This window comes from Hyaena hyaena, unplaced genomic scaffold (assembly GCF_003009895.1).
Source record: "Hyaena hyaena isolate Hyena2069 unplaced genomic scaffold, ASM300989v1 scaffold_59, whole genome shotgun sequence".
Taxonomy (NCBI): domain Eukaryota; kingdom Metazoa; phylum Chordata; class Mammalia; order Carnivora; family Hyaenidae; genus Hyaena; species Hyaena hyaena.
Genome location: NW_024080691.1, coordinates 636,879 through 655,371, shown reverse-complemented (window position 1 = coordinate 655,371; position 18,493 = coordinate 636,879). Strand labels below are relative to the sequence as shown.

Genomic DNA, 18,493 nt, shown 5'->3' with positions numbered 1-18,493 from the left:
TTCATCCCATCCTAAAATCTGCTCTTCCTCTGGCATTCTTGATTTCATTTCAAAATACCTCCTCCATGCACTTCATTAAATTAAAAAAAAAAGTGAATTAACTTCTATTTCTTTCTCTCCTCTACTTTCTATATCTAATATGTCTCCAAGTCCTGATGATATCTCTTCCTAAATAAGCTTTCTAATCTATCCCTTGCTCCATCCCCAGTGCCTCTGCTTTATCCCAGAGCTTGTCTGACTCTGGTGTTCTACTTGATGTCCTTGATTGTGATATCACTATTTTCTTGTTTTTCTTCTGCTTTGCTACATGACATGAGTAATACTCTGATTTGCAAATCTGACCGTGTCTCTCCTCTTTTAAACTGTATAGTCATTTTTTTCATTACCTCCAAGGTGAAGTCCAATATCCAAAGAAGACCCTTCATTCCCTGTTCTTGCCCATTTTTCTTGCTTTATGGCATGATTTGGGCCTGGTACTCCTTCCTTCATCCTTTTACTCAGTCTCTCTACCCTTCTTTACTATCTGCAATTTTTATAATTCTTCCGTACTGCTACAGAATTGCTGGAGTCTAGGACAACCATGACCTTTCTCCTATATCTCCTACTTTCATCAAGTCAAAAATGACCTCCTCTGTTGTTTTCCCTGACCACATGCATCTGTAGCATTCTAACCACAGAGAAAATTAAATCACTTCTCTACTTCTTAAGAATTTGCCTGTTGTTTGATACTTTCTTTATGACACATAGTATGACATATTTTAGATATGCATCTCCAAATCTGTTCATCTAACTGTAGCATGCAAACAACTGGAAGGCATGTTCTTCTTTGTATCCTTGGGGAATAACATAGAGCATACAGTAGGAAGTCAAAGAAATTCTAATGTACAAATGAATGAATAAATGATTCCATCAATCAATCAAAACACAAAAGAGATTTGTTCACATTAAATTTAACTGTATCACAGAAATGCCAGGTGATTTTCCCAAGTTTATTCAGTCAGAAAATGAAGAATCAAAATTCAAACACCTATTTTTGGCTCCAAAGCCCATGATGTTTTACAATAACCATAATACTTTCTGCCTAGAAGTAATGAATACATGGACTGGGATAGTAGCTGTGTATACAAACAAGGTGAGAACACTAAGCCATTTGAAAACAAAGGAGAGACCAGAAATGAAAAAAAAATTTCAAAAATAATTCAAAAGTTCCTAGTTTAGAATATTGGAATAATATTAATACATCACTAGCAATAAGGGTAGCTATCATTTTTTCTGTATTTCTCTTGTGTCAAGCTCAGAGCTAAGATCTTTGTATAGATTTTTCTCCCTTAAGTGACATGGAAGCATTTAAATGGATGCCATTATTTAACAAATATGAAAACTAAAGCTAAAGATAGTTAAGTAACTTGAAAAAGCTCATGCAACTAGTGAGTAGACTAGTTAAGTAGAGGAATTGGCATTTGAATCTGGTTGAGTCTCATTGTGGGGCAAGCATGAATTTTTATGTTATACTTTCTATTGGCTGTTTTAGCCTTGGTCTATGATTCTGTTACAGTTTTTTCAAAAGTATCAATCTAACTAAAAAAATTACTGTTTTTGGAATAACTGGTTCCATGGCCAAACATGTTTGGGAAATACTGTGTATTAACCATATCCCCATCTTAGAGGTTCATATTGCATGCTATCATATTAAAAACTCAGGGAAATTGGGGCACCTGGGTGGCTTAGTTGGTTAAGCATCCGACTTTCGCTTAGGTCATGATCTCGCGGTTTGTGGGTTTGAGCCCCGCGTCGGGCTCTGTGCTGATTGCCAGCTCAGAGCCTGGAGCCTGTTTCAGTCTGTGACTCCCTCTCTCTCTGACCCTCCCCTGCTCACACTGTGTCTCTCTCCTAGGAATAAATAAAATATTTAAAAAAAAAAAAACTCAGGGAAATCCTTCATTTCCTTAAAATGGTGACAAAAATCCCCAATACAATTTGGTTAATACTGGTCTAATTTCATTATAGATGCCAATAAGGGAGAAAATATAAAGAAAAATAAAACAAGAATAAGATATGGTCTAGTTACAGGAGCTTACACATTTAGTAAGAGCAAGACAAATGTAAATGTCTAGAGGAAAGGACAATATATAGCTATCCAAAAATTATTTAAAATAATAAAAAGTGTGTGTGTATGTATATATATATGTGTGTGTGTGTGTATACGTGTGTGTGTGTGTGTATATATATATATATACACATATATATACACACACACACATATATATATATATACACATACACACACACACGTATACACACACACACACACATATATATTCACTTTGCAAATTACATGTACCATAGGATGGTTTGATCAGGTGGAGCCAGGCAAGAGTCAACAGGTAGGGCTTCATGAAGGAAGAGGACTTATACTTTAGGTAAAATATATTTCCTATAAGTAGGCTCTGGCAAGGGTGGTAAGGAAATAGTGGAGCAAAGTCCAGTTTGTTATCCTTCTTGCCTTCAGTTCTATATACAAGCTTCCTCCAGTCATAACTAATCTCTCCTATAATTTTCCGAAAACTTTCATTGCCTAGAGATTCTCCACTATTTTCCCATATATATTCAACAAATGCACAGTTGTTCAAAGGTATAGAAGGATATCCTAACCTCTCATATTCTTATTTTCCAGTAAAGCTTCCAGGAATGTTTACTGTGATCTAAATGAGAATTAGAATACAGAAAATTATATTTATCTGATTTTGAAAATTCACACCAATCTATGAAACAACAGCTTTTAATCTTTCTTATAAATAGTCACTGAGTCTAAGAAGGTTTTCACTGTAAGAGACACCATTTTTTTAATGTACCCTAGGAGATGGTGCCAATTTTAGTTGCAAGATATCACTGATTTTGGGCACATTTCATTAAAAAATTTTTAATGTTTATTTCTTTTTATGTTTTATTCATTTCTGAGAGAGAGAGACAGCGTGAGCAGGGGAGGGTCAGAGAGAGAGGGAGACACAGAACCCGAAGACAGGCTCCAGGCTCTGAGCTAGCTGTCAGCACAGCGCCGGAGGTGGGCTCGAACCCATCAACCCGCTGGAACCCACGAACCGTGAGATCATGACCTGAGCGGAAGTCAGACGCTTAACCGACCAAGCCACCCAGGTGCCCCTAATGTTTATTTATTTTTGAGAGAGACAGAGTGAGCGCTAGCTGTGGGTGGGAGTGGGGGAGGGGCGGCGGGGACCTTGCAGAGAGAGAAAGAGGCAGAGAATCCAAAGCAGGCTCCATGCTCTCAGTGCAAAGCCCAATATGAGGCTGGAATTCATGAGCCCTGAGATGATGACCCAAGCCGAAATCAGATGCTCAAATGACTGAGCCACCCAGGCGCCCCTAGAACACATTTCAGATATGTTATACCTGAGGAAAAAGCAGGATGAAAATTGATGAAATTCTTTATCAATGACGATTAGGTCAGGGAAAACAGGACAACAGAAAGAGGAAAATAAGAAGTCTGTGCCTTGATTTCTTGCTTGTTTTTCTATTAATGTCATCAATTTTATAGAAGATATTTATGAGTGTTCATATTTCCACTTACAAATAACTAATTCAACAAGTATTTGTTGAAGGACTAAGGACATAATAATGAACAAAACCAACACAAACCCTGACTGTGGAGGTGTTCATATAAGGATGGCAATATTGACAGTACATATCTTAAGACAAAAACAGTAGTTCTGAAGAAAAGTAGAATTAGAACAATCAGTTGGATTTCTGGTCTAACAAATGTCTTGTTGACATGCAACAGAGATTTATTCCTTTATTAATTTGTGGTGGAATGCCTAACTTTCACACTGCTTATTTCTGAAAATGATAAGATAGTTTATAAAATTAAGCATATATAGAATGAACACTTTAAAAGAATAAATAACCAAATAAAATTTATAGAAATAGATCTATTTCTGGGCAGGAGAAACATGATGGCTGTGATTGGCTGGACTTACTTGGGATTTTCAATAACATGCACACCTACTGTGAGGAGTGTATCTCAATGCAGAAAATTCTTCAATTGCTCAAAACAGAAGTGTGTCTTTCTTGCCAATAAGCATGGTCATACAATAGCAAAAGATTTCCCAAAAGGAAACTAGCTCCCAAATACTATATTTATTTTTTTGTTAGTTTTGTTTTGTTTTATCACAGGAGAAGAACAAAGTCTCTTGGGTGTCACTGGGTAAATTGAGGTATTTTATTTTTTTAATATTTTTTATTTATTTCTGAGAGAGAGAGCGAGTGAGCGAGCAGGGGAGGGTCAGAGAGAGAGGGAGACACAGAATCTGAAACAGCCTCCAGGCTCTGAGCTGGCAGTCAGCAAAGAGCCCGACACGGGGCTCGAACCCACAAACCGTGAGATCATGACCTGAGCCAAAGTCGGACGTTTAACCGACTGAGCCACCCAGGTGACCCAAACTGAGATATTTTAAAGAAGGAACTTATTTTCCTTCTATTTCCTTATAACCATCTATCACATCTTGATGACTTTCCATCATCAACTCTTGATGACTCTCACTTCCAAAAACTGAATTTCTTATGTTTTCCCTTATAAATCTGTTTATAATTGTTTCTAAGAATAAGGGCATATGAAAAAAAAAAAGGATCTTCTAGTTTTATATACATGGACCCAGTAAGTGAAAATTTGAATCTAAAATCTCTTTAAAAATAGAACAGTTTAAAGAAAGGTGTTACAGACAGGAGTGATAAAAAATACAGGCTTTGGATCCAGAGAGACCTGCATTACAAATACCTGCATCCCTATTTACTAGTTCTTTTATTGAAGGGAACTATCTATAACTTTAAAACCATGTATAATCTCAACAGATGTAAAATGAGACGAATGAAATAAAAGTGATTTCAAGATATTTGTCTTGATAGCTGGCTGATGGTAACAAGAAGGTTAAAAACAACATCTAGTAAGTGGTCCCAATGTGCCTAGCACATCCTAAGCAGTTTACATGTATTGCTTTAATTAGTATACAAATCCTATGAGATAAATATTATTGTTAACATTTTCTTGTTACTATTTTTCCAGTAAGGAAGCCAAGATAGGTTAACTTGATCAAGGTCACATAGCTACCAAATGAAATGGCCAGGATTGAAATCCAGGTATTTTAAAGTCCAGGTTCTTAAAAATAAGCCTGCCTGTCCTTCTCCTTCCTTTCCTTGCCCATTCTTTTTCTCTCTTTTTCTCACTCTCTTATCAGATAGTCTGTAAAGAGAACTCTACTAGATGGCTGGGGTCTCACAGTACCTAAGCTTCAGAAATTTGATTACTGTTGCAGAGTGAGAATAAGTAACAAATAACTAGAATCCAGGTCTTTTAGGAAAGTAATAAGTATATTTAGAAATCATATTTTATTGCCCTTTGTTTCCCCATCGCCTGTTATAATGTGCATAGTAGAGACCCGATTAATACTTTGGAATTGACTTAAAGTGAAAAGAAAATTCTCATGCTTTATGATAGGCCAGTTTCTTTTGTGGAAGCATCTATGTGGCATCTGAAAAGAAAGCCTTCCCATCTCGAAGTAAAGAAAACAAATTCTGTCAAATCCACTGCAAAATTGCATTTCTCCTTCCAACCCCATACTTCACAATGGCCAAGATATTCTAATGAAAACAGGCTAAGCAAGCCCATCTATCAGCCAGGCAGCGGGTGTGCACCAAAGGCAAATGAATCTTAGAACTGAAGCTTCCAGTGATAAGCGGTGATGGGAGAAAATGATTGTAACACCTGCAATGGTAAGATTGTTCAGCTAATGATTTAGAGCCTGCTCAGTGTGGCATTTCAACTGTTATCCAGCAATCTCCCACTCTGTTCAGGCATGCCGTATGTAAATTTCTAATTAATACAAGAGAGCCATGTTGACTACTAAGTAAGATTCAGGGGACATTATCTGCTTGTGGATTTTGCCTCCTCATTCTTCCCTCTTTTAGTGCTTGACCCAAGAGGACCAGACAGATCAAAGGAGCAGAAAGGTTGAAAATGTGCAAGGTCTAATTGAGAATTTGTACCTTCTTAGCATTTCTCTGACTCTAATAGGCTTCCTTTATGAGAAAATAACACATTAGATTTTAATCATAGCAGGTTCTCCAAACACTTGAACTGTGATAATATAATAATCCCTTAACAACTTGATTAGGAGATGTGTCCTGTTGCTACAAAAATGCATGTGTTTCAGTCTGCCTGTGCTGGAGCCAGCTCACACTGGCTTGTGAAGCCTCATTTGTTTCCTTTTTCCAAATGCAGTCAGGTGCTTCAGTTTGGTAGCCTGAACTCAGCCATGGTGGGAGTATTTACACCATGACATTGGCAAATTCTACATATCTGTGTATGTGTGTGTGTGTGTGAGAGAGAGAGAGAGAGAGAGAGAGAGAGAGAGAGAGAGAGAGAGACAGAGAGAGAGAGAGAGACAGAGAGAGAGAATGTGTTTCTGGAAAATTTGTGACAGTTTATCTTTATCACTATTTTTGACATAAGAAAGGTACACAGTCTGTTCATTAAGAAAATCTACAAGTGTACCTTGTTCAGCACAAACACCTCTAAAGTGTCATGGGGGAAAAGTCCTGGCCCCCAAATTGCTAATTCACAGCCTGGGTACTGTACTGGATGAATTCACCTTGCCATCCTCTTCACAACACATTGGGGGTCACACCATGGTAATTTCACACACTGTGATTCCAAAAAGGAAGGGAAACATATTCCTACCTGGATGTTCCCTATCTGGGGTTTATTATTCATAGGTGGCCACATTGAAAACTGATGTGAGGTATCTTCAGTAAAAGATATCATTGCAGTAAAAACCAATGCATTGTTTTTACAGGAAGAGAATAAGAAATAAGACAGAAGGGAGAAACAGAAACAGAAAACCTAAGGAAAGGAAAACCACCAAAGTTGAAGATATTTAACTCTGAGATTCCTGGAAGGCAAGGGAGAAAGGGAAGTAGGAAAGATTCCTTTACATGTGAGATCTGATTTCAGAAAAAACAAACTTTTCCTTTAACTCTAACAGACATTTTCCAAATGATACAGTAAATAGCATAACACATGGTGTGATCAGCCAAACTGTAGATGTTTAGATAATTATAGTATCATGTACATGTTTAAGACTTAATATATAAAATGAAGACCCTATCATGCTTTTATTGTTTCATTCATTGTGTTTGTTTGTTTGTTTGTTTCTTACACTGAGGCTGGCTTTAGACCAGCCTTGATTAATCTGCTTAGCTTGCAGCCTTTGGGAACTATGCTCTGGAACTAATTAAAATGTGCTAGAAAACGGAGAAAGACAAACAGGAAGAAAAGAAGGAAGGGATTCCCTGTGGAGGTTCCTATAGGAATTCTTTCAAGGAGTTAGAAGGAAAACACCAGAAATTTAAGTATTCTTAATGCATTCAGTCTCCCACTTTGCCCTTTCTCGATTTATACTGGTCAGCACACAGAATAAGGGTGAGCATTCATTTACAAACATGAGCATTTGTTTAAAGAAGGAAGGTATTCATCTGACCAGAGAATAGAATCATCGATTCCTAGAGTTAGACTGGACTTTAGAGGCAATTTTGTACACCATCTTGCTGAAGGAATCCCTTGCACAATATCACTGCCAGGTCATCAGCCTGACCTGGAAGATCTCTAGGTATAGGAAACCACTGCTTTATCAAGTTAGTAATCTACACCTGTTTGGGGTGGTAACTGCCAGGAGTCTTGGACTCACAGTGATCCCAAATATATATTCCTGCTAATTTTGCATGACGGCTCTTGAGGTGTAAGAAGGTAAATAAATACCTTGTCCTCCAACCCTTAATCTTTTCTTCTTGAGACTAAACATACCCATTTCCATCAGTCATTCAGTGATTTCTGGAAAGACTCTGGGAAGAACTGAACAATGAATTCCAGAGGCATAATGTCGGCATATTTTTACATATATAATTTGCTGGAATTTGACAATCAGCCTAAGATTTTAATTAATTGGTGGTAACTGGAGCTAGTTTATTTGAGAATACATTTTTAGGATGCCAGGATATTTAAAATGTATAATTTGGAAACTATATCAAAACACAATTTAGCATCTGTTTGATGTTTTAGAAGATATAATAAGATTCCAGAAAGCACTAGGGTCACTTTTATGGCTTTATTTTTTATTGTGACACAGCTATACAGAAGTGCTGAAGAAGTAAATGTTCCAGCTATCAAAAATTTTTTTTTAAAATTTTCTTTAGCAATAAACAGTTATTTTAGTAGATTGTTTGTTTTGTCTTTTTTTTTTTAAATGTGAATTCTCTTCTGTTATATCATTGACTCTAGATCCATTTTTCTTTTTTTAACTCTAATCAACATTTATGAGCTTTTATCCTAAGCACAAAATCCCATGGCATCAGCAAAGAAAAAGGGAGAGTAATTTGCAACCAAAGAGCACAGAAAATCCTCTCATTTAATTGTCCTCTTTTGGTCAAAATACCATTTATCAAGAAATTGTTCACAAATTAAGGAGAAAAAGGTAGAAAGTATTGGGAAAGTATTACACCAAATAGAAAGAAATACAGTTTAAAATTGAGGCACTGCTGAGCCAACTCACATGGTTTTTAAAGTCACCATTGTAAAGCAATCGTTAGGTGTTAACAGGTTATACTTACTTCCTTTGTTTTATCTGGGACCAGGAAGAGAGATGGAGAGATAGCATTTGGACAAACTCTTGGGTTTTCTAAATATGTGGTTAACTTATTTCCCCCTTTCAATGTTCATCCCTTGCTCTTTCCTTAGCCCATTCTTAGCAACTAAAGAGTTCCCAGACATTCAAACAATTGGAAGAACAACCTCCCTGTGTCAGGAGCTCCAGGCAGGCCTCCAAACCCCAGGAAGATCCTTTGACAACCAGGGGCCAGTGTCGCATTTAGAGACAACCTCATGTAATCAGGTCAACAAACATCTCCCTTAGTATAGCAGACCAACCACTGCCACCAGCTCTGAGAACAATCTAACTGACCTTCAGAGGAGAGATGTGGGACTGCAAGACGTATCCATGGACATTTTCTATTTGAGATAGGTTCTTTTCTGACACATGCACCAGCTCAGGTCCTCTTACTTCATGGGTTAGTCGAGGTAAGGAATGATCATGCGGAGCGTCCTCATCTTGATATCGATACTTCTAGGAGGAAAGACAGGAAAGAAAGAAGAAACACATTAGTGTTTGCAAAGGGTACAGTTGAGAACTTCACATTCTAAATTCATTTACGGGACACAGTGCATACATACCGTTGACCAAACAGACAACAAATTCACCAAACAGGCTTTGCTGCAGACTCTTCCCGTGGTCACCATCAGCAACCTCAATACTGAATGCTGAACAAACCTTAATACTGACCAACCCAGATGGCTTGTTTTTACCTGACCACTACTGTCTCTCTTATAAGCGACAGAAGGGTGATAACAAATGAGACAGAGACAGTTTGCCTACATAGATAAAGAAGTAATCCTCCAAACAACCAGAATGCCTAAGTATCTGTGAAAATCTCTAGGTCAAGGATGGAGAAGGAGAAAAAGGACTGGACAATGAAAGCTAATTCTGATACATTTCAGTCAGGAATCTTTTTTTTTTTTTTTTTGAGATAGCATGCAAGATTGCAAGCCGGGGAGGGACAGAGGAAGAGAGAGAGAGAGAGAAGAATTTTAAGCAGTCTCCACCTCCAGCACAAAGCCTGATGTAAGATTCAGTCTCACAACTGTCAGATCATGGCCTGAAACAAAATCAAGAGTTAGACACAATGGACTGAGCCACCCAGGTGCTCCAGGAAACTTAATTTTGTTTTCAGAATTTATGAAAGGCTTAAGTTCCCTTGGAAATTAGGAAAAATGTTTGCCATCCTCATTACTTGTATTGGCCTCAAAAGGGAGACACTCTTCCTTTCACACTCAAAGAGAAGGAGTACCGCTTTGGGTTAGTCAGACTCTGGGACAAAGGATCACAGTTTCCAAAAATGGAGCTTCCTTTCAAAGAACTTAAAAAATCAAGACAAAGGATCTGCCTATATTCAGATGATTCCCTGAATGGAAAGAGGTAATAGCTCCTTCTCTCTTGATCCCTTTTGCTCTTTTATTGTCTTCTTTCTACACACCTGTAACAATAAGGGCATTCTCTGGCAAAGGCTATCTTTAAGTCTTCCAGGCAGACCTGAGAGGCTGGCAGGGAGAAAAAGGATCAGTATAAGGAATAATAGGGATGGAGCACAGCCCTGGCCATGGAGTCAGTCCTCATCTTCAGCTGTGGCCTATAATTCTTATCTTTCTGTCTCTCTTTACTACTCCCAACTTTCCCTTTGGAGCTTCCCATTCAGAGTCCCATTGTTTCAAGACTGTTGGTCTACCTGGGAAACTAAAAAAGGCAATATTCTACATCCACCCCCAACCCAGCTAATAAAATGTTTGCTTTGTTTTGCCTTTGTTCTGTAAATGGCACAGATATATATATCATCAAAATACATAAACTCAGACCTAAACTGTGCCATATAAACTTTTTCCCAGTACCTCACTATTGTTATCACTTACAGTTATATTTATCAAATCAGGTTATTAACAGCATGTCTTTTTACAAAATCATGTTATGTTACTTTCATTTTGAAGGTGAAACATGGTTTCTTGGACATCAGCTCTCATTCTGACTCATAGTCTGACAGTAACAAGGAGAACCATCCAGGGTTGGTAATTCAATCTGTTGTCCACTCTTACAAGATGATTATAATTACTTGTATTTTACAGGAAGGCTTTCTGCAATGTTCCAAGCTTCACATTTTGTTTTAGTTGCAAAACAAAAATTAGAGCTAACAGGGGAAGGGCCAAGATGGTGGAACAGCATGGAATTTTTTCTGCATCTCTTGTCCCCAGAATACAACCAGATCAACCTTAAGAAACCTAGACACCTAGAAAACTGATGTGAGGATTAACACAATGATCTGTACAACCTGAACCACAGAACTCAGCAGGTACGTGGTGCATAGAGGTGAAGTGGGGGAGAGAGAACTGTGGAGGGCAGGGACCTGTTTTTGCCTAGGGAGAGAGGACAGATATCGGGGAGAGTACGGGAAAGTATCCCCCATGTGCAAAAGCAGCTGGAGAGAAAAGAATGAGTACACAAGGGACTGACCCAAAAAAAAACGGAGAAAGGAGAAAGGAGAGAGTTTAAATTCTATTAAGATGCTATAAACAGAGGAGCTCAGAGCCTGAAACTCCACAGCTCGATACCTGGCAGTGCTCTGGTGGGAAGGGTGAATCCCCAGGAGCAGAAAGCAAGGTCTGAGGGGTCCAAGAGCAACATGGGGAGAGGCAGTGCCTCTGATGGGAGGACATTGGTAGAGGCTGTGTGGCGTCCCCACAGGGAAAGGTCCCAGTGGACCCTGGATAATAACCACATTCGCGGGTGCTGGAACAAGGACATTAAGTGGGAAGCCTGGTGCCTGATGTGTCTTGTGTGATTTACCATAATCCCGGAAACGCTGCTGCTACACGAACCCATGAATTTTTTTCTGGGGCGGGCTGGCACCCAGCCGCAGTCTCTGGGCATCAGCAGCAGCACAATCCTGAGAACTGTCCTGGGGTCCAGCAGACACCCAGCCATTGCTTGATGAGACTGTACCCAAGAGGGTCAGAAGAGATCAAAGCCACAGTCCGTCAGAAGTGACGGGTTGGGAAACATAGCCCCATTTGAGATAAAACTCAGGAGGGAGGTGCCGCCTGGCAACCTGATGGCTTGGTCACAGACAGTGTAAAAGTGGGGAGTGGACAGAAGCCAGAGACAAAGGAGCGGTGCGCAATTGCTGGTCAGGGAGGACAGAGTTCTAATCCAGAGGGGAGTTGACATTTCTAGCCCTCCTACACATGTGCATACACACCATGTGCCACAACCATCCACCCCAGTAAGCTAGGCAGCAGCATCTGGTGGACAATGGAGCCATTACACTAAGCCCACCCAACTGGGCCTCCCACTTCAAGAACACTCCAAGTCTCTCTGCCTGCTTAGTTTACAGACTAAGTGTTTCATAGTTTGACTTCTTGGGGAAACTGATGTAATTTCAATCGTATTTGAGTCTGTTCACTGGTCCATCTATTCAATTTCTTTCTTTTTCTTTTCTTATTCTTGAATACAGAAAGAGAAAAAAATTGATTTTTATTTTCCATTTTTATTAAAAATAAGGGGCGCCTGGGTGGCTTAGTCGGTTAAGCGTCCGACTTTCGCTTAGGTCATGATCTCACGGTTCGTGGGTTCGAGCCCCGCATCGGGCTCTGTGCTGACTGCCAGCTCAGAGCCTGGAGCCTGTTACAGAGTTTGTGACTCCCTCTCTCTCTGACTCTCCCCTGCTCATGCTGTCTCTCTCTCTCTCTCTCTCTCTCTCTCTCTCCTAGAAATAAATAAAAACATTAAAAAAATTTTTTAAATATGTTTCTATAATTTTTTCTACTATATCTTTTACTTTTTTGTAAATTTTTCATATTCTGTCTTAGTTCCATCATTTATTTTTATTGTTTCATTGCATTTATTTTTTCAAACTTTTGAAAATTTTCCTTTTTTTTCTTTTTATTTTCTTATCTTTCTGTTTTATTCTCTAATCCTTCAAGTTCCTTTCAACAACCAGACCAAAGCACCTAGGATCTAGCATTATTTATTTGATTTTTTGTGTTGTTTTAAATTTTTTAATTTTAAATTTTTTACCCTATTAATTACTTTTCTTCCTTCCAAATGATGGAATGAAGGAATTCACTCCAAAAGAAAGAACAGGAAGAAATGATGGCCAGGGACTTAATCAACACAGACACAAGCAAAATGTCTGAACCAGAATTTACAATCAAGGATGATAATAGGAATACTAGCTAGGGTTGAAAATAGATTAGAATCTCTTTCTGCAGAGATAAAGGAAATAAAATCTAGGCAGGATGAAATAAAAAATGCTATAATTGAGGTGCAATCTCTAACAAAACAAAAACAACAAACAAAAATTAAAGGAGTTTGTGACCACTACCAGCCCTGCAAGAAATATAAAGGTGGACTCTCTGAGGGGAGAAAAGATGGAGAAAAAAAAAAAAAAAAAAAGCAAAAACAGCAAAGACTACAAAGGACCAGAGAACACCACCAGAAACTCCAACTCTACAGGCAACATAATGCCAATAATGCCATTATCATATCTTTCAGTACCCACTCTAAATGTCAATGGACTAAATGCTCCAATCAAAAGACAGAGGGTCACAAAATGGATAAGAAAACAAGATCCATCTGTATGCTGTTTACAAGTGACCCACTTTAGACCTAAAGACACCTTCAGAAAGACAGTAAGGGGATGGAGAACCATCTATCATGCTAATGGTCACCAAAAGGGAGCTGGGGTAGCCATACTTAGACAATCTAGACTTTAAAATAAATACTGTAACAAGAGATGAATAAGGGGATTATATCATAATTAAGGGGTCTATCCACCAAAAAGACCTAACAATTGTAAACATTTATGCTCCAAATGTGACTCACACAAATATATAAATCAATTAATCACAAACATAAAGAAAATCATAATAATAAACTAATAATAATACCATAATAGTAGGAGACTTCAACACCCCACTTACAGCAATGTATACAACATCTAAACAGAAAATCAAGGAAATAATGTCTTTGAATGACTCACTGGACTAGATGGACTTAACAGATATATTCAGAACATTTCACTTTTCACTCTAAAGCAGAATACACAGTCTTCTCCAGTGCAAATGGAACATTCTCCAGAATACTGTTACACAAATCAGTCCTCAATAAGCACAAAAAGATCAAGATCATACCATGTATATTTTCAGAGCACAACGCTATGAAACTCAATATCAAGCACAAGGAAAAAATGTGGAAAGATAAAAAAATACTTGGAGGCTAAAGACCACCGTACTAAAGAATGAATGGGCTAACCAAGAAGTTAAAGAGGAAGTTTAAAAGTACATGTAAGCCGATGAAAATGATAACACCACAGCCCAAAACCTCTGGGATGCAGCAAAGGCAGTCACAAGAGGGAAGGATATAGCAATCAGGCTTCCTAAAAAAGGAAGAAAGGTCACAGATACACAACCTAGCTTTACACCTTAAAGAGCTGGAAAAAGAACAGCAAATAAAACCCAAAACCAGAAGAAGAAAGGAAATAATAAAGATTAGATCAGGAATCAATGCTATCAAAACCAAAAAAATAGTAGAGCAGATCAATGAAACCAGAAGGTGGTTCTTTTAAAGAATTAACAAAAATGATAAACCTCTAGCAAGTCTGATCAAAAAGAAAAAGGAAAGGACCCAAACAAATAAAATCAATTATAAAAGAGATCACAATTTATCAATTATAAAAAGATCACAACACACACAGCAAAAATAAAAACAATAACAAGAGAATATTACGAGTAATTTTACACCAGTAAAATGGGCAATCTGAAACGGACAAATTCCTAGAAACATAAACCACCAAAACTGAAACAGGAAAAAATAGAAATTTTGAACAGGCCCATAACCGTAAAGAAATTGAATTAGTAATCAAAAATCTCCCCAAAACACAAGAGCCAAGGGCCAGATGGCTTTCCAGGGGGAATTCTACCAAACACTTAAAGAAGAGTTAATACCTATTCTCTTGAAACTGTTCCAAAAAAACAGAAATGAAAGAAAAATTTACAAACTCTTTCTATGAAGCCAGCGTTACCTTGATCCCAAAACCAGACAAAGATCCCACTAAAAAAGAGAACAAGAGACCAATTTCCCTGATGAACATGGATGCAAAAATCCCCAACAAGGTACTAGCCAACTGAATCCAACAATACATTTTTAAAAAGTATTCACCATGACCAAGTGGGATCTATACCTGGGATTGAGGGCTGGTTCAATATCCACAAAACAATCAGTATGATTCATCACGTCAATTAAAGAAAGGACAAGAACCACATGATCCTCTGAATAGATGCAGAGATAGCATTGGACAAAGTACAGCATCGTTTCTTGATAAAAACCCTCAAGAAAGTAGGGATAGAAGGACCATAAAAGCCATATATGAAAGACCCAATGCTAATATCATCCTCAATTGGGAAAAACTGAGAGATTCCCCCTAAGGTCAAGAACACGACAGGGATGTCCATTCTCACCACTGTTATTCAACATAGTACTAGAAATCTTAGCCTAAGGAATCAGACAACACATAGAAATAAAAGGCATTCAAATCAGCCAGGAGTAGGTCAAACTTTCACTCTTTGCAGATGACATGACACACTATATGGAAAACCCAAAAGATTCCACCAAAAAACTGCTAGAACTGATCCATGAATTCAGCAAAGAACAGAACTTGGTTGCATTCCTATACACCAATAATGACACAACAGAAAGAGAAATCAAAGAATTTATCCCATTTACAATTGTATCAAAATCCATAAAATACCTAGGAATAAATCTCACCAAAGAGGTGAAAAATCTATACACAGAAACGTATAGAAAGCTTATTAAAGAAATTGAAGAAGACACATCAAAATGGAAAAATATTCCATGCTCCTGAATAGGAAGAACAAATATTGTTAAAAAGGCAATACTACCCAAAGGAATTGACATCTTCAGTGCAATACCTAGCAAAATAACACCAACATTCTTCATAGAGCTAGAACAAAGAATCCTAAAATTTGTATGGAATCAGAAAAGACCCAAACAGCCAAAGCAATCTTGAAAAAGAAAACCAAAGCTGGAGGCATTACAATCCTGGACTTCAAGGCATATTACAAAGATGTAATTATCAAGACAGTATGGTGCTAGCACAAAACCAGACACTCAGATCACTGGAACAGAAAAGAAAACCCAGAAATGGACCCACACATGTATGGCCAACTCATTTAGACAAAGCAGGAAAGAATATCCAGTGGAATAAAGACAGTCTCTTCAACTAACAATGCTGAGAAAACTGGACAGCAACATGCAGAAAAATGAACCTGGACCACTTTCTTACCCCATACACAAAAATAAACGCAAAACTGATGAAAGACCTAAACCTAAGACAGGAAACCATCAAAATCTTCAAGAAGAAAGCAGGCAAAAACGTCTTTGACCTTGGCCACAGAAACTTCTTAGTCAACACATCTCCAGAGGCAAGGGAAATAAAAGCAAAAATGAACTATTGGGACCTCATCAAAATAAAAGCTTTCTGCACAGCAAAGGAAACAATCAGCAAAGCTAAAAGGCAACTGACAGAATGGGAGAGGATATTTGCAAAGACATATCAAACAAAGGGTTAGTATCCAAAATCTATAAAGAACTTATCCAACTTAACACCCAAAAAACAAACAAACCCAAAGAATCCAGTGAAGAAATGGGCAAAACACATGAATAGACACTTCTCCAGAGAAGAAACCCAGATGGCCAACAGACACATGAAAAAATGCTCAACATCACTCATTATCAGGGAAACACAAATCAAAACCACAATGAGATGCCACCTCACGCCTGTCAGAATGGCTAACATTAACACCTCAGGCAACAATAGATGTTGGTGAGGATGCGGAGAAAGAGAATCTCTTTTGCACTGCTGGTACGAATGCTAACCTGTGCAGCCACTTTGAAAAACAGTACAGAGGTTCCTCAAAAAATTAAAAATAGAACTATCCTACAATCCAGTAATTGCACTACTAGGTACTTATGCAAGGGATACAGGTTTGCTATTTCAAAGGGACACATGCACCCCAATGTTTATAGCAGCACTATCAACAATAGCCAAAGTATGGAAAGAGCCCAAATGTCCATCAATGGACAAATGGATAAAGAAGATGTGGTATACACACACACACACACACACACACACACACAATGGAATATGACTCAACAATCAAAAAGAATGGAATCTTGCCATTTGCAACTACGTAGATGGAACTAGCAGGTATTATGCTTAGCGAAATTAGTCAGAGAAAGACAAATATCACTCATATGAGGACTTTAAGATACAAAACAGATGAGCATAAAGGAAGGGAAGCAAAAATAATATAAAAACAGGGAGGGGGAAAAACATAAGCAACTCAAATATAAAGAACAAACAGAGGGTTGCTGGAGGGGTTGTGGGAGAGGGGAATGGGCTAAATAGGTAAGGGATATTAAGAAATCTACTCCCAAAATCATTGTTGCACTATATGCTAACTAACTTGTATGTAAATTAAAAAATAAATTATTTAAAAAATATTACAGTTAACAGTATCATGACTGAAGTTTGCAAAGGACTATTGTCTATTTCTTCCATTGTAATCCCTCTTATTTATGATGCTCCATTTTACTTGTGAGAAAATTAATACTCAGACAGGTTAAGAGACTTCCCCAGGGTCACCTACCTAGTGGGCATAAGAGCTGGAATCCTTTCCAGATCATTTTAACCTGAATCCTATTTCTATCTCTCCCATAAGGAGGTGAAGCATGACACTGATGACTGAATTGGCAGCTTAGTGGAAAACACTTCACTGAGAACACATAACAAAATGATGTCAGGGCATTTCTGTAAATTGAAAACTGCCATACTTCTGTTTTTCTAGCCCTGTGAGTAATTTGGGAAGGTAATCTGCCTCAGGAGCAGGGGTCAAGTTTAACATTCGCTTTTGATTACTTATCTGTTCAATGGGAGGGAAATAATGTCACATATGCACCCATTTTAGTGTCTCTGCTTTCAGGACATTTTCCCTAAACCCCCTACTCCCTTCAATTATCTCTCAGGAAGATGCTACCATCTATGCTGTCACTTGAGCCAGAAAAGTAGGATTTGGTCAGACTCCATTCTCTCTTTCATTCTCTCATCTGCCAATATGACAAATCACTGAGTCTCTCTAATTTATACCTTGAATAGTTCTTGAGTCTACTGTATCCTCATCTGCCATCACCACCACTGCCCACATTCAGGGTCTTATCAGGTCCCATCCAGGAAACCTCTGGACTGTCTGGATTGCTAGTGAGGTTACTCTTTTCCATTCATCCTCTGTACTGCACCCGGCAGCTTTCTAAATCACAAACTGGCAATGTCTTTCTCTTAAAACCCATTCAGTGGCCCCCACTGCCTACAGGATAGAGCTCAAGCTTTCTTATTCTCCTATAAGCTACTCCCTAACACCACTAACTGAGCAACACCCCATTTCTTCTGAACTCTTATATTGTCACTCCCACCTCAGGATTGTGGAATGAATATAAACATATCATTACTTCCAGTTTTTTAAATATTTTTTAAAAATCTGGTAAGTACACATAAAAATTTCCATTACAGCTAAGTGTTAAGTAATATTAAGTATATTCATATTAATGTGTAACCAATCTCCAGAACTTTTCCATCTTGCAAATCTGAAACTCTATAGCCATTAAACAGCAATATCCACGTTTCCCACCCCCCGAACCCCAGTCCCTGGCAACCTCAATTCTACACAATGTTCTTTCTATTTCTATCAATTTTA

At 38.1% G+C, this 18,493-nt stretch overlaps 1 protein-coding gene across 3 annotated transcripts in view; it reads right to left on the bottom strand.

The window, feature by feature from the left end:
- DLG2 (discs large MAGUK scaffold protein 2) overlaps positions 1-18,493 on the bottom strand; it is a 1,380,463-nt gene that overhangs the window by 995,722 nt on the left and 366,248 nt on the right. For all 3 annotated transcript variants that reach the window (XM_039231798.1, XM_039231799.1, XM_039231801.1), the window contains exon 2: positions 9,024-9,185. In XM_039231798.1, the coding sequence (XP_039087729.1) occupies positions 9,024-9,185 (162 nt within the window). The remainder of the gene's footprint in view (positions 1-9,023; positions 9,186-18,493) is intronic.